The sequence below is a fragment of the Gekko japonicus genome, unplaced genomic scaffold (genome assembly GCF_001447785.1).
Source record: "Gekko japonicus isolate JY-2015 unplaced genomic scaffold, Gekko_japonicus_V1.1 scaffold666, whole genome shotgun sequence".
Taxonomy (NCBI): Eukaryota; Metazoa; Chordata; class Lepidosauria; order Squamata; family Gekkonidae; genus Gekko; species Gekko japonicus.
Window position 1 is genome coordinate 238526 of NW_015160854.1, and position 20659 is coordinate 259184.

Here is a 20659-nt window from a genome sequence, read left to right on the forward strand (position 1 = left end):
TCCATAATCGTGGGGCTGCCCCCGAGAAGGCCCTGTCTCACATGTCCACCAGGCTAGCTTCTTTGATGGATGATTGTCAGAAGGGCCTCTTCCTGTACCTTAATTAATAGGGAGCGGTGGTGTAGGCAGTAAAAGCCTGCAAGTAATTCCATCAGCGAACAGCCGTAGGCTGTTTGAGACCCACCGCGGCCGGGGTGAGCTCCCGGCCCTTGTCTCAGCTCCCGCCCACCCAGCGGTTCGAAAGCTCTGCAAGTAGATAAATGGGTACCTGCTCTAGGAGCAGGGGGCAGCCTCCCCCCTTCGGGGCGGCGTGCAGCAGGAGAGACGGCGGAAACAGCAGTGTGGCGTGGCAGAGACCCGGGGACTCGTCAAGAAAGCATGGCGACCATCCGATGCAGAGCGGCAACGGAATCCGGACGAGGATTGGACCGGAGGCGTGGTGATGCGGTGTGCGGCGCGGTGGAGCCAATTGGACGTAGATCGTAGCTGCAGCCGTCGCACAGCTGCGCGCCGGGAAAAGGTCTCGCCAGAAGGAGTCGCTGTGAATAAGAGCTGTGCCGAAAAAAACGCTGTGCCAGGAAGGAGCCGGGAGAAGAGAGAGAGAGCCCTGCTGCCTGGGTGGTGGTATGCTGTCACCTTCCCCTGTATAATTGTGGCCCTAGATAGGTATAACTAATTACATGTAAACGACAGCGAAATGCAAAAGATACTGAAATGTTCCTTCAAGAAGGCACCTGAAATTCTGCTCTTAGGACTCAAAATGGAAGAAGTAAAACGTAAAGAAAAAAACTATGTTCTGGTATTTGATAACAACTGCAAGAATGGTTTATGCGCAATGTTGGAAACAAGAAAAAATACCAGAAATAGAAGACTGGATACAAAAGGTTCTGTTCATGGCAGAAATGGATAAAATAACTAGAAAGTTGAACAACAAGGAAGACCAAGAATTTTTTGAGGAATGGAGTGACTTTAAAACGTACTTAGAAAAAAACTGGGACGTGAAACAAAATTTACTGTGTTTAGAACAATGTTAAGCTAATTGATGTTATCTGGAGACTTATTGAACTTATGGGACAAAAGGGGGAAGCATTGCGGGAAGCCGTTTGGGGGAGGGTTAGGGAAAAGGGGATAATTGGATGATTAAAAATTATTTTAAAATGTTTGACAATACCCAAGAAAATAAAAGTTTTTAACCAAAAAAAACCCTAATTACATGTAAACCGCTCCGAGCCTAAGGGAAGGAGCGGTATAGAAGTCGAACAAATAAAGAAATAAATTCCCTGGCAGGAACAGATGAGAGAAAATGGACCAGAGATACCTGGTCCCTAGCCATGTAGGGCTTTAAAGATCAAAACCAACACCTTGAATTAGGCTCGGGAGCAGACCAGTAGCCAGTGTACGTACCCGGAACCGCCGATGAATACCGCCCTGAGCGCCTTGGAAGAGGGATGTGGTGAAAATCCCCCAGATGCCCGGACAACCTTTCCATTCCATGGTTCTGTCAAAGGGTTGAGGGTCCATTTAGCATCCTGAACCCCCACCCCACCAGTCTTGAAATCCACTTTGGAAGAAAATCAGCCAGGCGTCCTTTCTTTCTGCAGGGTGTGAAGTACTTGGTCTTGAAAGACACGGATGAGATCGTCGCACTGGTGGAAGGCGGTAAACAGAGCGGCCCCGTCCCAGAGTACGAGGAGGAGGAGGAAGAGGAAGAGGACGCTGGCGAAAGCTATGAGCAAGGTGACCTTCGTAACCCATTTCCCTCTGCTTTGGATTGTACGATTCTGACACGGCCTGGTGGGCACGCCAACAAAATGGCTGCCCCAAAATGGCTGCCGCCGGAGTCGGGGCCAGCCACAAAACGGTGGCCCCAGCTCAAGTTCAGCCGCGCAGTGGATATTACTGTGCTGTGGCCGGCAATGTTCCCTCTAAGCTGTGGAGTCTTGTGAGCAAAAATTCTATTTTGTGAGCTACTGGCATTGAAGCTGTGAGCCAGCAATTTAGCTACTGCATAAATTAGTTGGCTCTGGAGCCATCCCTTCCTGTGCTAAGCCTAAGACAAAAATGTGTGAGCCGGAGGCTAAAAAACTGTGAGCTAGCTCACACTAACTCAGCTTAGAGGGAACACTGATGGCTGGCAGCTGCTACCAAAGCAACATTTTACGAAAATCTGCACAGCCTATCAAATCTCCAGTAGTCAGTCAGGAGCCTTGCTGGGCAGAAGTCCTACCTCCCCTCCCCCCCGACTTCCACAGAACACTTGGACCGATTTCCCACAAGCCACTGCTCCGCCCTCGCTCTTCCCCTCCCCCCCGATTGTATGTGTCAATTTCCCACTGCTGGCTGCGCGGCCGCATTTTGACCCACAGCTTCGCCCGATTTCGCCCCGCGACTTCTGGATCCTCAAAAAACAGGATCCAGAAGATGCGGATGAAATCGGGTGAAGCTGCAGGTCAAACTGTGGCCGCGCAGCCAATAGTGGGAAATTGAAACATACAATCGGGGGAAAGGGGAAGAGCGAGGGCGAAGCAGCGGCTTGTGGGAAATCGGTCTCGGCGGGTGCGAGGAAAGGTCTTGGCGGGCGTCACGGTGCCCACAAGCTCCACGGTGAGGACTCCTGGCCTAAAGAACGGGGTTCCTTTCAGAAACAGGTGAAGGCATCTGGTGCCATCTCCTGTTGGTCGTTTCAGAGGGTAACCATGTTGGTCTACGGTAGAAAGGCTAGATTAAAGTCCAGGAGCAGTTTAGAGACAAAGAAGATTTTCGGGGTAAAAGCTTTCAAGGATCAGAGCTCCCTTCCTCAGATACAACTTAGAGCGGAGATCCCCAAGTCCTCATTCCTAAGCCATATCTACTGTTGGTGGTAGAAGAAGGTTGGATTTATACCCCGCCCTTCACTCGGAGTCTCAGAGCGGCACACAATTTCCTTTCCCTTCCCCGCAACTAGAGATGTAAAATTTCCAGAAATTTTGACGCTTGGAAAAACGGAAATTTCCGGAAAAATTGAAAAAATGCTAATTAGCATTTCTTTTGTCTTTTCTAGACTGAAAGTCATTCTGTTACTTTAGGGACATGAAATGATCACAACTAGCCTATTAAAAATATAGTGTACCCAAACAATTATTACAAGCAGAATACCCACCCACATGCAAAAACAAAACTGAAGCCTTTTTCTTTTCTTGTGACAATCGCACCGCTTAAAGAAAGAAATGCATCTTGTTCTTGCATTGGCGAGTTCAGTTTGTAACCTAGGACTTGCTTGTCCTCAGTGCACAGAAATTAGATCAATCTGATACCATACCTATTTTTTAGAAATGAATGATTTGGAAAATATTTGAACACCTTGTCTTAAAATATTTTATTCATCATGTTAAAATAAAACGTTCCATAATCATTTTTTTCCTTTTCTTTTTTCAATTTTTCCAATTTTTCGGGAAAAAACAAAAAGGCTTCAGGGAAAAAACGCAACGAAAAAAAACCCCCCCCCCCCCCCCCCCCGAATATTTCCGGTTATTTTCCGAGCCTTCACATTTCTACCCGCAACAGACACCCTGTGAGGTAGGTGAGGCTGAGAGAGCTCTGAGAGAACTGTCCTTGAGAGAACTGCTCTGACAGAACTTGTGACTGACCCAAGGTCACCCAGCTGGCTGCACGTGACGGAGTGGGGAACCGAACCCAGTTCTCGAAGATTAGAATCCAGCACTCTTAAGCACTGCACCAAACTGGCTCTCCCGACTCCTTTAGCAGAAAAAAAAAAGCGTTCCGCTCAGCTGGAACTCGTTGAGTGTTTGTTTCCCCTGCAGAGATTCAAGACGATCAGGTGGTGGAATCCATTGTCAGGGACAGGAAGCACGAACTCCCCCTGGGACACATCCAGACCCTGACCGAAGACTCCTTCATCCCCGCTCTGGCCGCCTCCGACTGCATGGTGCTTCTGTTCTACGCCAGCTGTAAGTGAATTATTGTTTTTTGTGAGTATTTTTGTGTGGTGCCTGGAAATCATGGTTGACCTCTGGCGACCCCTAGTGGGGCTTGGATGTTTCAGAGAGGTGGATTACTATTGCCTGCGTCTGCCTCCCAGCCCTGGTATCCCTTAGAGGTCTCCCATCCAAGTATTTGCCGGGGTCGGCCCTGCTTAGCTTCCGAGATCTGATGAGATTGAGTTTGCCCGGGCTATCAGATCCGGGCAGCTGTAAGTGAATCTATGATAAACATCTGTCTGCTCATAGGACTACTATGAGCTTTAAGACCAGGGCTTTAAGACCAAGTTTTATTCAGGTACAAGCTCTCCCTCCTCTGTGAGGGCAGAACTGCACGTGTGTCCCCCCCCCCCCCGCAATAGCTAGCAATCCAAAACAGTCCAGTGGAGCCTGAGCGGTGGGTGTTGCCTTCTGACACACTTCCGGTGATGTCAGGGGGTGTGGCATATGCAAATAAGTTGTGCTAATGCGCTCCTACACCTCTTTTTCTACGAAATGACCCCTGGTTGGCACAGAAATGTAACTTGCATCTCCAGAACAATGGCTGATTCTCTGTCTTCTCGGTGTAGGGGAAGCCGTCTCTCTGGTCGTGATGCAGTCTTACGTAGAAGTGGCCGCTCGTTTGGAAGGTATGGATGTGAATGAAGGGAGACCTAGTGTGGTGTAGCGCTTAGAGTTTCATATTAGGCCAGGTAACCCTGGGCTGGTCACGCTCTCTCTCTCTGCCCGACCTACCTCACAGGGCTGTCGTGAGGACAAAAGGGAGGAGTGGCGAAATATGTGTGCTACCCTGAACTCTGTGGAGAAAGGGCGGGATAAAAATGTGATGGATTTAATTCGCACACCACCTGTCATGCATTTGTGTTCAGTGGGATTAATTAATTAATTATCGAATGGCATTGTGTGTAGAATAGCCAGGAGATCTGAAAATTGTCTGGCAGCCACAAGTTCTAGCTCTCAGTGCCATGCTAGTGGCGAGCTAGACTTGTTTTTAGGGGCTGAGAGAGCTCTGAGAGAACTTGTGACTGGCCCAAGGTCACCCAGCTGGGTGCTTGTGGAGAAGTGGGGAATCAAACCCGGTTCTCTGGAGCAGAGCCTGCTGCTCTTTACCATTACACCAAACTACTTGTTGGACAGCGTAGGGGAGGTATAAAGAAATTATTTCTGGTTGCCAGCCGTCCTCAATTTCAAGCCCTGCACGCGCACGTGATAAATCTCTTTATGCATCTGAAACATTTATTAGCCTGCATCTCTTCCTTGAGGAACTCAATGCGGTTTACAACAGAAATAAAACAGTTATTTAAAAAACACGATAAAAAGAATATAAATAAATAAAACTGTTATTAAAAACACAATAAAAACCACATAAATGAAGCAGCAAGGATAAAAACACACAAAAGAGTCACAGTTTTAAAAACACAGTTTAAAACAGGGGTGTCGAACTCATTTGTTAAGAGGGCCAGATCTGACATAAATGAGTCCTTGTTGGGCTGGGCCATGTGTGTCATACAATGTATGCCAGGTAGCAGAGATATAAACTTTATAAACACAAACACAAAGGGTTTTTAAAAAAAACTTAAAATAAAAACATGCTTAAAACATTAGCATTCTTGCAATATTTGTTTATTTAACAGTGTCTGATAACTGACGCCTCTTGCGCTGAATTCTTGCATGAAAATGCCTGTGCTGTTGCAATCTCAAGTATGCTGCTCAGTTGTGTATCTGTAATCTGCAAACCTACGATGACACAGCAGCAGAACTGGAAGAAGCAGCAGAGGACAGCCAGTTCCACCGCGGGCCGGATAGAAGCCCTCCAGGGGCCTGATCCGGCCCCCGGGCCGCATGTTTGACACCCCTTGTTTAAATGGCCACACCGACACCTTGCATGCCCCTAAATTGTCACAGACAAAGCCATGGATAAAGTGCTTGATGCCTGTTTTTCTTAAGCTGCTCAAGTAGCGTCTGTCAGCGCTTCTTCCCTGTGTTTGGGGCACACAGAGGAAGGATTTGTGAAGTCCCGCTGAGCAAATGGGCCTGACCTGCTGCTGCGGGTGTGTGTGTGTGTTCATTGTTGTCTGAGTAAGGAAGCGTCATGCCCAAGGGACCGCCTTTCCCCATATGTTCCCCAAAGGACACTGCGATCGGTGACCTAGAACCGGCTGGCCCCTCCAAGCATCAAGGAGGCCAGACTGGTGGCAGCCAGGGCCAGGGCTTTCTCGGTGCGGGCTCCACTCTGGTGGAAGGAGCTCCAGGAAGAGATTAGGGCCCTGCGGGACCTTTCACAGTTCTGTAGGGCCTGTAAAACGGAGCTCTTCCACCAGGTTTTTGGAGCCGCCACCACTAAGAAGAAGAAGAGATTGGATTTATACCCCGCCCTTCACTAACCAAAGGTGTCTCAGAGCGGCTTACAAACTCCTTTTCCCTTCCCCTCCCCACAACAGACACCCTGTGAGGTAGATGGGGCTGAGAGAGCTCTTGACAGTAACTGCTCTTTTTCAAGGACGGCTCTTATCAGAACCACGGCTTCCCCAAGGTCATTCAGCCAGTTGCAAGTGGAGGAGTAGGGTATCAAACCTGGTTCTCCCAGATTAGAATCCGCGCACTTAACCACTAACACCTCCACCGCCAACAATTAATATCTACCCTGGCGGAGCCCTAGCCCGTAGGTCCCTCAAACACAGCCCGTGCCAATGACCTGAGATAGCCGCAGAAGGCCGAAGAGTCAGTTGAGATGAAGAGGATTGTTGCAAGCACTTTTATTTTGTTTGAATTTTTAGTGTCGTATTTATTATTCTCTGTGATTTTATTATGATTGTTTTATGCGAATTTTATTGTTGTAAGCTGCCCAGTTCCCATGAATTGCAAGTGCAATGTCACATTCACGTGGCAATGTGTTTGGTGGCCTCCAGTTGCTAGGACAGCAAATCAATTACAAAGGGATTAAAATGGTTTTGACTATAGACTCACCTAGGATAACCAGGTAAGGGATGGTGGGGAGTAGAGATGTGAAGGCCCGGAAAAAACTGGGAAAATTCGGGGAAAAACCCGTTCGTTTTCCTTTTTTTTTCCCTGAAGCCTTTTTTGTTTTTTTTCTGAAAAATTGAAAAGAGAAAAGGAAAGGAAAAAAAATTGATTATGGAACATTTTATTTTAACATGATGAATAAAATATTTGAAGACAAGGTGTTCAAATATTTTCCAAATCATTTCTAAAAAATATGTATGGTATCAGATTGATCTAATTTCTGTGCACTGAGGACAAGCGAGTCCTAGGTTACAAACTGAACTCTCCAATGCAAGAAGACACATTTTTTCCTTTAGGAGATGCGATTGTCACAAGAAACGAAAAAGGTTTCAGTTTTGTTTTTGCATGTGGGTGGGTATTCTGTTTGTAATAATTGTTTGGGTACACTATATTTTTAATATTCTAGTTGTGATAATGTCATGCCAAGTAAAAATGTCCATAGTCATATTTTATGTTCCTAAAGTAACAGAATGACTTTCAATCTGGAAAAGAAAAAAGAACTGCTAATGTAGCATTTTTTTCAATTTTTCCAAAAATTTCCATTTTTCCCCGGGGGGGGGAACGGGAAAAAACCGGGGGGGGTTCCGCGCTTCAAAATTTCCGGAAATTTTACATCTCTAGTGGGGAGTTGGTTAGTTTTACTGTTTTTTCCTGAGAAAATCAGTCTTTGACACCGATGGATTTAAAGAGGGACGAGAACTGCCAAAACTCAGACCCTTTGCACCTCTAGGATCAGTTTTTCAGACAAGCCGCTGGTCAGTATTTGATGGCACACATTCGATGTGACTGTAGGACCTCTTTTGGGTCAGACCTGCGTTACCATCCCAGGACTAAAACCTGAAATGGACACCATCTGTGAGGCTTTAAGTATGACCTGTACCAGAGGAATGTTGCCGTATCCGATTGGTGTTTTAACTGTTTTGATTCTTTGTATGAGCTGCGGTGGCTCAAGTGGTTAAGATGCTGAACTGCAGGCTGTGGAAGGTCAGTAGTTCAGCAGTTTGAGACCCAGGGTGCCGCATGACGGAGTGAGCTCCCGTCTCTAGTTCCAGCTCCTGCCAACCTAGCAGTTCGAAAGCAAGAAATTGCAAGTAGATAAATAGGGACCACTTTGGTGGGAAGGTAACAGCGTTCCGTGCGCCTCGGTGTTTAGTCATGCCGGCCACATGACCACGGAAACGTCTTCGGACAGCGCTGGCTCTTCGGCTTGGAAACGGAGAGGAGCACCACAACCCTAGAGTCGGACTTGACTGGCTTTCGAGCAAGGGAACCTTTACCTTTACCATGCTATATATTGTTTATTATGTCTGCCGGAACCCGTCATGAGCCTGCTGGGGGGGGGGGGCAGGATGTAAATCCAGAAAAATAAAATACAAAAAATATTTGTAGACCAGGGAAGAGTCTTGAGTGAGTGACCCCTGTGAGATGCTACGAGAGGTAAGGCTGTTTGTGTCGCCTGTTTACAGGTACCAGGCTCGTCCTGTTTGGTGTAGTGGTTAAGTGTGCGGACTCTAATCTGGGAGAACCGGGTTGATTCCCCACTCCTCCACTTGCAGCTGCTGGATGACCTTGGGCAAGCCATAGTTCTGGTCAGAGCAGTTCTCTCAAGGACAGCTCTGGAAAGAGCTCTCTCAGCCCTTCCGACCTCACAGGGCGTCTGTTGTGGTGAAGGAAAAGGAGTTTGTAAGCCGCTCTGAGACTCCCAAGTGAAGGGCGGGATATAAATCCAATCTCCTCCTCCTCCTCCTCCTCCTTTTCTTCTTCCTCCTCCTCCTCCAAGGGAGGAGGGGTCCAGGCATAACAGGAGGTCTTGCTAACCCCTCCCCACTCTTGTGTGATGTTTCCCTGATTCTGAAGGACTTCAGAAGGGGCTCTCTCCCGCCTTTTGACCTTCTCTGGCTTTTCCGCAGCTTCGCCCCCAGGGCTGAGTACCAGTAACGGCAGAAGAGTGCAACCCTTATCAAACGCTAATGGAGCTTAAGAGATCTACCCTTTTGAAAGGACGGCTCGTGGTAATAAATAATGGACAGCTGGAGGGGAAAGGGAAAGGTGGGGCGATTAGATCAAGAGGCAAGCAGGCTTTTAGAAGCGGGATAATGGAACAGCGGCAGATGCCTTGCTGCGAATTACTTACAAACACACGGATCGCTTCTACTTCTCCTAGAGTGGCCCTCTTTTCGCACGGACCGGGCCGAGCTTCCATTTGCACAGTGGAGAGATGGGGACGCATCTCTGTCTGCCACCGGAACCGCAGCCCGAGGGACGAAGCCCCAGTGTGCACGGAGTCGTGGGATCTCTCCCCTGGCCTCCACTCCATTTTTAAGGGGAAGAACCATGTGATAAACTGGATTTCCACATAGGTTTGTGCATAGGGCGCCGACTGCATATGTGCAGATAGGTTTGCGCATAGAGCGCCGACTGCATGCATGACATCCTGCACACAATGGAAGGCACATGCGCATAAATCTGTATAAACCTGTATAGATCGATGGTGCAGCCTCATTCAGAATACTGCGTGCAGTTCTGGCCACCACCCCTCAAAAAAGATATTATAGCATTGGGAAAAGTGCAGGAAGGGGGATGGAACACTTAAAAGAGGTTAGGGCTCTTTAGCTTGGAGAAACGATGATTGAGGGGTGATATGACAGAGGTTTACAAAATTATGCATGGGATAGAGCAGGTAGAGAAAGAAGTCCTTTTCTCCCTATCTCTCTGCCCTGTTGTTGGCCCCCCAGAGGAAGAACTGGTTGACCACTGTGTGAGACAGGATGCTGGACTAGATGGACCACTGGTCTGATCCAGCAGGGCTCTTCTGCTGTTTTAATGAAGGCCTCAGCCTCTCTGCCCTGTTGTTGGCCCTCCAGAGGAACTGGCTGGCCCTTGTGTGAGGCAGGATGCAGGACTAGATGGACCACTGGTCTGATCCAGCAGGGCTCTTCTGATGTTCTTATCAGGGGAAGGCCTCGGCCTCTGCCCTGTTGTTGGCCCTCTAGAGGAACTGGTTGGCCACTGTGTGAGACAGGATGCTGGTCTGACCCAGCAGGACACTCCTTATGTTCTTATGAAGGCCTCGGTCTCTCTGCCCTGTGGTTGGCCCTCCAGAAGAACTGGTTGGCCACTGTGTGAGGATGCTGGACTAGATGGACCACTGGTCCGACCCAGCAGGGCTCTTCTTGTGTTCTTATGAAGGCCTCAACCTCCCTGCCCTGTTGTTGGCCCTCTAGAGGAACTGGTTGGCCACTGTGTGAGACAGGATGCTGGACTAGATGGACCACTGGTCAGATCCAGCAGGGCTCTTCTGATGTTCTTATGAAGGCCTCGGCCTCTCTGCCCTGTGGTTGGCCCTCCAGAGGAACTGGTTGGCCACTGTGTGAGACAGGATGCTGGACTAGATGGACCCCTGGTCTGATCCAGCAGGGCTCTTCTGATGTTTGCATGTCTTTCTCTGCCCAGAGGGGCTTGTACTCTATAATGAGTGAGGTTTGTCAGGATAGATGGTGGTGATGGGTGGAGGGGAAGTCTGGGGCTTTAATAGGGTGCAGTCAGGATGGCCAAAGTGAAAGTTCAGGTAGTGCAGGGAAAGTGAGGCTAAGAGAGGATGGAGATAGGAAGGAGATGATGGTGGGGAGACCTTCATGCTCTCTGCATGACTGTTTTGTGCCAGAGTCACAGAGGAGAACGTGAATCGGTTGGAGACACTGTTGTGGGCAGTTCCGCACACGCTAAATAACACACTTTCAATCCGCTTCGCAACGGTATTTTGCTGTGCGAAATGGCAAAAATCCACCAGCAAACGGTCACTGAAGTGGACTGAAACAGCATTCTTAGCATGTGTGAGAGCACCCTCTATTTAAGACGCTGGCTGACTGTCAGGGGTTCAAGCGTCGTCATTTACACTCGGGGCCCTGCCGCTTGCTCGCAGCGTCGGAGGCCCCCTGTCCTCTAGGTTGATGGGAAGGCTCTTGGCCACCAGAGGGCAGCAGCCCAACACTTGCCGATTTCAGCAGCGCTTTCTCCTTCCTCTGTCCAGGTGACGGGAAGGCAGAGATGGGCCGATTACAGTCGAGGTAGAGAGCATAGTTGGCACGTAGAAAGGCCCAGATTGGAGAGGGGCCGTGGATCAACGGTCCAGCACCTGCTCGGCATACAGAAGGTCCCGGGTTCAATCTGCGACATCTCCTGTTGAAAGCAGTCGGTGACGGGAAAGACCTCCGCCTGAGACCCTGGAGAGCTGTAAAGAGGGGCTGTGGCTCCGCGGCAGAGCCTCTGCTTGGCAGGCAGAAGGTCCCAGGTTCAATCCCTGGCATCTCCAGCTAAAAGGACCAGACAGCAGGGGATGAGAAAGACTTTCACCTGAGACCCTGGAGAGCTGTAAAGAGGGGCTGTGGCTCCGCGGCAGAGCCTCTGCTTGGCAGGCAGAAGGTCCCAGGTTCAATCCCTGGCATCTCCAGCTAAAAGGACCAGACAGCAGGGGATGAGAAAGACTTTCACCTGAGACCCTGGAGAGCTGTAAAGAGGGGCTGTGGCTCCGCGGCAGAGCCTCTGCTTGGCAGGCAGAAGGTCCCAGGTTCAATCCCTGGCATCTCCAGCTAAAAGGACCAGACAGCAGGGGATGAGAAAGACTTTCACCTGAGACCCTGGAGAGCTGTAAAGAGGGGCTGTGGCTCCGCGGCAGAGCCTCTGCTTGGCAGGCAGAAGGTCCCAGGTTCAATCCCTGGCATCTCCAGCTAAAAGGACCAGACAGCAGGGGATGAGAAAGACTTTCACCTGAGACCCTGGAGAGCTGTAAAGAGGGGCTGTGGCTCCGCGGCAGAGCCTCTGCTTGGCAGGCAGAAGGTCCCAGGTTCAATCCCTGGCATCTCCAGCTAAAAGGACCAGACAGCAGGGGATGAGAAAGACTTTCACCTGAGACCCTGGAGAGCTGTAAAGAGGGGCTGTGGCTCCGCGGCAGAGCCTCTGCTTGGCAGGCAGAAGGTCCCAGGTTCAATCCCTGGCATCTCCAGCTAAAAGGACCAGACAGCAGGGGATGAGAAAGACTTTCACCTGAGACCCTGGAGAGCTGTAAAGAGGGGCTGTGGCTCCGCGGCAGAGCCTCTGCTTGGCAGGCAGAAGGTCCCAGGTTCAATCCCTGGCATCTCCAGCTAAAAGGACCAGACAGCAGGGGATGAGAAAGACTTTCACCTGAGACCCTGGAGAGCTGTAAAGAGGGGCTGTGGCTCCGCGGCAGAGCCTCTGCTTGGCAGGCAGAAGGTCCCAGGTTCAATCCCTGGCATCTCCAGCTAAAAGGACCAGACAGCAGGGGATGAGAAAGACTTTCACCTGAGACCCTGGAGAGCTGTAAAGAGGGGCTGTGGCTCCGCGGCAGAGCCTCTGCTTGGCAGGCAGAAGGTCCCAGGTTCAATCCCTGGCATCTCCAGCTAAAAGGACCAGACAGCAGGGGATGAGAAAGACTTTCACCTGAGACCCTGGAGAGCGGCTGCCAGTCTGAGTAGACAATTCTGACCGTGATGGCCTTCAGGTGTGAGCCCTGCACTCTGCCTGGCTCCCTGACCCGGATGCAATCCACTGTTATTCTGAATAGCGATCCGATCCCGTCCTGCATTTGCTGTCGCTGAAATTTCCCTCTGCCGCCTTGATTATGTCATGTGTTGAGTGGTCAGGCACCTTCACACCAACGCTCCCTCTAAGCTCTGGAGTCTTGTGAGCCAAGATTCTACTTTGTGAGCTCTTAGCGTTAAAGTTGTGAGTGAGCAATTTGGCTATGGCATAAATTTTTCTCTGGAGGCCCTCCTTCCTGAGCTAAGACAAAAATGTGGGAGCCGGAGGCTAAAAAATTGTGAGCTAGCTCACACTCACTCAGCTTAGAGGGAACACTGCTTCACACACATGATTTCAGTAGTCCTTGTAAGGCCCGAACCAGACACACAGTGGAAATTCTGTAGGGAGAGGCCGTGGCTCAGTGACAGAGCATCTGCTTAGCTCACAGAATGTCCCAGGTTCGATCCCTGGCATCGCCAGTTAAAAAGAACCAGGAAGGAGGAGGAGAGGGAGATTGGGTTTATACCCTGCCCTTCATTACCTGAAGGTGTCTCAGAGCGGCTTACCATCTCCTTTCCCTTCCCCTCCCCACAACAGACACCCTGTGAGGTAGGCGGGGCTGAGAGAGCTCTGAGAGAACTTGCTTTTGAGAGAACTGCTCTGAGAGAACTTGTGACTGACCCAAGGCCACACCAGCAGCTGCATGTGGAGGAGTGGGGAATCAAACCCAGTTCTCCCAGATTAAAGTCGGCGCTCCTAACCACTTCACCAAACCATAGATTGGATTTATCCCCCACCCTTCACTCGGAGTCTCAGAGCGGCTTACAATCCCTTCCTCTCCCCACAACAGACACCCTGTAAGGTAGGTGGGGCTGAGAGAGCTCTTTCAAGAACAGCTCTGAGAGAACTTGTGACTGACCCAAGGTCACACCAGTAGCTGCATGTGGAGGAGTGGGGAATCAAACCCAGTTCTCCCGGATTAAAGTCGGCGCTCCTAACCACTTCACCAAACCATAGATTGGATTTATCCCCCACCCTTCACTCGGAGTCTCAGAGCCGATTACAAACTCCTTTCCCATCCCCTCCCCACAACAGGCACCCTGTGAGGTAGGTGGGGCTGAGAGAGCTCTTTCGAGGGAACAGCTCTGAGAGAACTTGTGACTGACCCAAGGTCACACCAGCAGGTGGAATTGGAGGAGTGGGGAATCAAACCCGGTTCTTCCAGATTAGAGTATGCACTCTTAACCACTACACCAAACTGGCTCCCAACACGGGCTTCTCTTATGTTCTTATGATCAGAGGGCAGCTCCCCAGTTAAGGCATCCCAGTTCAAGGAGGTAACACCTGTAGACCCTTGGGGTGATGTAGGGCCCCCCCCCCATGTCCAGGCAAGCGGAGTCGCTCATTCCAACAACTCGGCTGCGTCACTTTTCCAAACACCACTTGGCTGAACCGTGATGTTAGCCAGCCGCCTCTCTTAACGCAAATGCCATCGGTCCAGAACAGCACTGAGAGCCTGCTGTTTGGAGCACTACAGAATCTCGGCGTATACATCTTTGGACGGCACGAGGGCCTCTCTTTGGGCTTGTGAAATGATAGTCTACCCGTATTCTTGTCGGCGTGTTTACACTGGCGGTTCTGGGAGCTCTCTGCTCGGCTCCCGCTTTCCCGGCACACGGTGACATCACCGCATGGAAATCCAGCGGGCATCTCCTGCAGATGTCTCTCTGGCTTGACAGGAGGCAGAAAAACAGCTGGCCAGCAATCCATCACGGAAAGAGCAGCTGTCTGCTTGTTAGTACAGAAAGCGGTGAACAGAAGCCGTGGTCCTTGGGTGCCCATAGTAGGTTGTGCGGGATTCGCTTGTGACAGGAATGCATCTGGGATTAGCCACTGGGTGGGCTGGAGGGGCTTGCAGGGAACTGAGCCCCTCTGCAATAGGCTTGGATTTTCAGTTTTGACAGAAACTGCCCTTGAGAGAACAGCTCTGAGAGAAGAAGAAGAGATTGGATTTATCCCCCGCCCTTCACTACCCAAGGGAGTCTCAGAGTGGCTTACAAACTCCTTTCCCTTCCCCTCCCCGCAACAGACACCTTGTGAGGTAGAAGAAGAAGAAGAGATTGGATTTATCCCCCGCCCTTCACTACCCAAGGGAGTCTCAGAGTGGCTTACAAACTCCTTTCCCTTCCCCTCCCCGCAACAGACACCTTGTGAGGTAGAAGAAGAAGAAGAGATTGGATTTATCCCCCGCCCTTCACTACCCAAGGGAGTCTCAGAGTGGCTTACAAACTCCTTTCCCTTCCCCTCCCCGCAACAGACACCTTGTGAGGTAGAAGAAGAAGAAGAGATTGGATTTATCCCCCGCCCTTCACTACCCAAGGGAGTCTCAGAGTGGCTTACAAACTCCTTTCCCTTCCCCTCCCCGCAACAGACACCTTGTGAGGTAGAAGAAGAAGAAGAGATTGGATTTATCCCCCGCCCTTCACTACCCAAGGGAGTCTCAGAGTGGCTTACAAACTCCTTTCCCTTCCCCTCCCCGCAACAGACACCTTGTGAGGTAGAAGAAGAAGAAGAGATTGGATTTGTACCCCGCCCTTCACTTCCCAAGGGAGTCTCAGAGTGGCTTACAAACTCCTTTTCCCTTCCCCTCCCCACAACAGACACCCTGTGAGTAAAAGAAGAAGAAGAAGAGATTGGATTTATACCCCACCCTTCACTACCCAAAGGAGTCTCAGAGCGGCTTACAAACTCCTTTCCCTTCCCCTCCCCGCAACAGACACCTTGTGAGGTAGAAGAAGAAGAAGAGATTGGATTTGTACCCCGCCCTTCACTTCCCAAGGGAGTCTCAGAGTGGCTTACAAACTCCTTTTCCCTTCCCCTCCCCACAACAGACACCCTGTGAGGTGGGTGGGGCCGAGAGAGCTCTGACAGAAACGGCTTTTTTTCAAGGAGAGCTCTGACAGAACTACGGCTTGCCCAAGGTCATCCAGCCAGGTGCAAGTGGAGGAGTGGGGAATCAAACCCGGTTCTCCTAGATTAGAGTCCGCGCACTTCCACAACACCAAACCGGTGGAGGTGGACAAACTAACTTTAGCTTTGAAAGGACAACCAGAATCAACATTTGATAATACATGGCCAAGGTTTTAGAAGGAGGAGACTGGATTTATACCCCGCCCTTCACTACCCGAAGGAGTCTCCGAGTGGCTTACAAACTCCTTTCCCTTCCCCTCCCCACAACAGACACCCTGTGAGGTAGGTGGGGCTGAGAGAGCTCTGACAGAAACGGCTCTTTCAGGAACTGCTGTGCCAGAGCTTGTGACTGACCCAAGGTCACATCAGCAGGTGCAAGTTCTGGTGCTTAAGTATAGAAAGTGATGAGAACCATATAAAACATGACCAACTGAACCTTTAAGAAGGACAGCTTAGAAAGACAGAAAAGAAGAAAAGGAGGTGAATTTCATAGCCACTGTTGTAACTGAGACCATTCAGGAGAGAGGACATCGTTCTGTGAGAGAAAGTCAAGTATCAGACACCATTTCCTGTCAAAAGAAGACTTAAAAGGCTTCACTTGGGCTGGGTTTAACTCATTAGTGATGTACTCCGTGATATGCTGATGCCACAATTTGCGAAACCATAACTTTAGGGTTGGAGGTTTGGTATCTTTCCAACATGAGGCAATGGCGGTTCTTGCCGTAAAAAGCATCGTGTCAATTAGTGATTTATAGGAGAGGAGGAGATTGGATTTATACCCCACCCTTCACTACCCAAAGGAGTCTCAGAGCGGCTGACAAACTCCTCTCCCTTCCCCTCCCCACAACAGACGCCCTGTGAGGCAGGTGGGGCTGAGAGAGCTCTGACAGAAACTGCTCTTTTTCAAGGACAGCTCTTATCAGAACTATGGCTTGCCCAAGGTCATCCAGCAGGTGCAAGTAGAGGAGTGCCACAGGAAGTGGTGGCGGCTACAAGCATGGACGGCTTCAAGAGGGAATTAGATAAGCATATGGAGCAGAGGTCCATCAATGGCTATTAGCATAGGGGCTCTGGGGCAAGTGATGCTCTGTCTTCTTGGGGCTTGGGGGGGGTCAACAGTGGGAGGGCTTCTAATGTCCTGGCCCCACTGCTGGACCTCCTAATGGCCCCTGGTATTTTTGGCCACTGTGTGACAGAGTGTTAGACTGGATGGGCCTTTGGCCTGATCCAACATTGGCGTCTCTTATGTTCTTATGAGTGGGGAATCAAACCCGGTTCTCCCAGATTAACCACTGCACCAAACTGGCTGTGGTGTGTGTCGAGATGCTCAGGCCAGCAATCCAAAAATAGTGACTCTGGTTTAAAGGAGACCTCAATACCTGTGATTTTATTGATATTTATTTATTTATTTATAAATTCAATTTATAGCCCGTCCTCCCCACTGCGCGGGCTCAGGGCAGCGTACAATCAGGCATAAGCCAACATATAAAACATATTTAAAACCATTTAAAATCATTCTGCAATATAATAAAGGGCTCTAGATGTTCCGAGTTGATCTTCCACAAGATGGCGTATTGCTACTGCTCTCCCAACTCAGCGTCGTCTGTTCCGGGTAGTACTGATGTTCTTTCTTCCGGGGCCAGATAATCATGGTACAATAGTGGCGGCTCCTACTCAAACGCCTGGTGGAAGAGCTCCGTCTTGCAGGCCCTGCGGAACTGTGCAAGGTCCCGCAGGGCCCGGATCTCCTCCGGGAGCTCATTCCACCAGGTAGGAGCCGCCATTTATGATGTAAAAACCTTCTCCCAGAAATGTTTGACCTTATCGCAGCACCACCAGGGCCCTCGAGTTCTAGCATTTGGGAGAGGGAGAAGAATTCTGGAAAGTGGTGTTGCGTGAGCGTGAACATGCATAGTTAAAAATAAATATGAGGAAAGGTTAAAGCGCTTAGGGCTCTTTAGCTTGGAGAAAAGACGACTGAGGGGTGACATGATTGAGGTTTACAAGATTATGCATGGGAAAGAGCAGGTAGAGAAAGAGGTACTTTTCTCCCTTTCTCACAATACAAGAACTCCTGGGCACTCCATGAAATGGCTGAGCGGTCGGGTTAGAACAGATAAAAGGAAGTCCTTCTTCACCCAAAGAGTGATGAACACGAGGAATTCACTGCCACAGGAGGTGGTGGCGGCTACAAGCATGGACGGCTTCAGAAGGGAATTAGATAGGCATATGGAGCAGAGGTCCATCAGTGGCTATTAGCCACAAGGTATAGATAGGGGCTCTGGGGCAAGTGATGCTCTGTCTTCTTGGTGCTTGGGGGGGGGCAACAGTGGGAGGGGGCTTCTAGTGTCCTGGCCCCACTGGTGGAACTCCTGATGGCACTGATATTTCTGGCCACTGTGTGACAGAGTGTTGGACTAGATGGGCCATTGGCCTGATCCAACATGGGCTTCTCTTATGTTCTTCTATGGAGCAGAGGTCCATCAGTGGCTATTAGCCACGAGGTATAGATAGGAACTCTCAGTCTGTGGCGAGTGATGCTCTGTATTCTTGGTGCTTGTGGGGGGGGGTCAACAGTGGGAGGGCTCCTAGTGTCCTGGCCCCACTAGTGGACCTCCTGATGGCACCTGGTATTTCTGGCCACTGTGTGACACAGAGCGTTGGGACTGGATGGGCCATTGGCCTGATCCAACATTGGCGTCTCTTATGTTCTTATGTTATGTAAAAGAGACATTGCTTAAAATTCCCGGCATTTTCAGAGGGGCAGCTGCCGCTTCTCCCGGCCTTCATATTATGGAGTTGTTGTTTTTTTCCCCTCAGGGACTCCTGGGACTTCGCTGGCACGCGTCAACTGCTGGGACTGGCCCCGGCTCTGCACCCGGCAGAACGTCACTCAGTTTCCCACCATCAAGTTGTACGAAAAGGGAGGCCGAACGCTGACGTACTCCGGGATGTGGGGGACGGAGGCGATGCTGAGCTTCATCGAGCTGTAAGTGGCTGAGACGATTTGATATGGCCAGGCGCAGGGCGGGGAGGGAGACGCCAGAATCAAAGGTCACCAACCATTCTGGGCACAACTGCACAGGCGAACACATGGACCCCTGTCACTCCCGGACATACGAAGGGGTGTGCCCGTATTCGTCTCCGTCAGAACTGGTCTCCCTCAGAATCTCGGCTTTCATATAAAATTACAAGCCCATCCAAGTTCCTGGTTCTCATGGTTCCGGAGAGAAGCCAGGACTGTTTATAGTCTGTGCTTGCTGAAAATCATTATTTTTTAAGACATCATTCTGCACCTTGATTCAAATCCAGGACCACCGTAGAGACCAACAAGATTTTCAGGGTATGGGCTTTCGGGAATCAAAGCTTTCCTTCGTCAGATATCACAGAATCATGGACTGTTAGAGTGGGAAGGGACCTTGCAGGTCATCTAGTCCAACCCCCTGCACTCTGCAGGAGCACAGGCAAAAGAGAGCCCTACGACATACCCAAAAGATGGCTGTCCAGCCTCCGCTTGAAGACTTCCAGCGAAGGAGCACCCACCACCTCCCGAGGCAGACTGTCCCACTACTGAGCCACTCTTACAGTTAGGAAGTTTCTCCTGATATTCAACCGGTATCGACTCCCTTGTGATTTCCACCCGTTAGATCTAGTCTTGCACTCCGGCGCAAGAGAGAATAGAATAATAGAATGTGAGAGTTGGAAGGGACCTTGCAGGTCATCTAGTCCAACCCCCTGCACTCTGCAGGAGCACAGCCGAAAGATAGCCCTGCAACATACCCGAAAGATGGTCGCCCAGCCTCCGCTTGAAAACGTCCAGCGAAGGAGCATCCACCACCTCCCGAGGCAGTCTGTTCCACTGCTCAACCACTCTTACAGTTAGGAAGTTTCTCCTGATATTCAGCCGGTATCAACTCCCTTGTGATTTCCACCCATTCGATCTAGTCTTGCAATCCGGAGCAAGAGAGAACAGATCTGCTCCATCTTCTACATGACAGCCCTTCCAATATCTGAAGACTGCAATCGTGTCCGCTCTAAACCTTCTCTTTCCCAGGCTAAACAGACCCAACTCTTTCAGCCTTTCCTCGTAAGACTTGGATTCCAACCCTCTCACCATCCTGGTTGCCCTCTTCTGGACACGCTCGAGCGTGTCAGCATCCTTCCTAGAATGAAGATTTGTCAGGTCTGACGAAAGAAGCTTCGACTCCCGGAAGCTCATACCCCCCCCCCCCCCCCTTTTTTGGCCCCCGAAGTGCTGCTGACTCCGTTTTCGCTTTCCTACTGCAAACCAGCACGGATCCCCTCTGAAACGTTCTGCACCACGCGATCCCAAAGCCTAAACCGGGAATATTGGAGTGAAACAAACTTTGGCTGCCATGGTTTCGGTGGGTAGCCATGTTGGTTTGCAGCAGGAGATCAAGATTTGAGTCTGGACGGAGCCCTGACCTGGACAGCCCAGGCCAGTCGGAGGCTAAGCAGGGCCGACCCTGGCGAGTACTTGGATGGGAGACCTCCAAGGAATACCAGGGCAGAGGCAGGCAAATGTCAAGCCACCTCTCTGAAACTTCCAAGCCCCATTAGGTAAAGGTAAAGGTTCCCTTGCTTGAAAACCAGTCGAGTCCGACTCTAGGGTTGCGGTGCTCATCTCTGTTTCAAAGCCGAAGAGCCAGCGCTGTCCGAAGACGTTTCCGCGGTCATGTGGCCGGCATGACTAAACACCAAGGCGCACGGAACGCTGTTACCTTCCCACCCAAGTGGTACCTGTTTATCTACTTGAAATTCCTTGCTTTCGAACTGCTAGGTTGGCAGGAGCTGGAACTAGAGACGGGAGCTCACTCCATCATGCGACACATTCAGGTCTCGAACTGCTGAACTACCGACTTTTCCACAGCCTGCAGTTCAGCATCTTAACCACTTGAGCCACTGCAGCTCCTTAAGCCCCATTAGGGATCACCAGAAATCAGCATGACTTCCAGGCTCGCAAGTGCACACACAAATACACACAAAAAAGGAGATTTGAGTTAGGGAGTAGGGGATAAGCTTTCGAGAGAAGAAGAGAAGAGATTGGATTTATACCCCACCCTTCACTACCCCAAGGAGTCTCAGAGCGGCTTACAAACTCCTTTCCCTCCCCCTCCCCACAACAGACA

The 20659-nt window shown here is 50.4% G+C and overlaps 1 protein-coding gene across 1 annotated transcript in view; it reads left to right on the plus strand.

Annotated features, from left to right (window-relative positions):
• The window catches only part of TXNDC16 (thioredoxin domain containing 16), a 62800-nt gene that overhangs the window by 24578 nt on the left and 17563 nt on the right, over positions 1 to 20659 (plus strand). Inside the window, exons 10-13 of the mRNA XM_015421352.1 lie at positions 1602 to 1737; positions 3801 to 3947; positions 4547 to 4606; positions 18330 to 18498. Coding sequence (XP_015276838.1) covers positions 1602 to 1737; positions 3801 to 3947; positions 4547 to 4606; positions 18330 to 18498 — 512 coding nt within the window. The remainder of the gene's footprint in view (positions 1 to 1601; positions 1738 to 3800; positions 3948 to 4546; positions 4607 to 18329; positions 18499 to 20659) is intronic.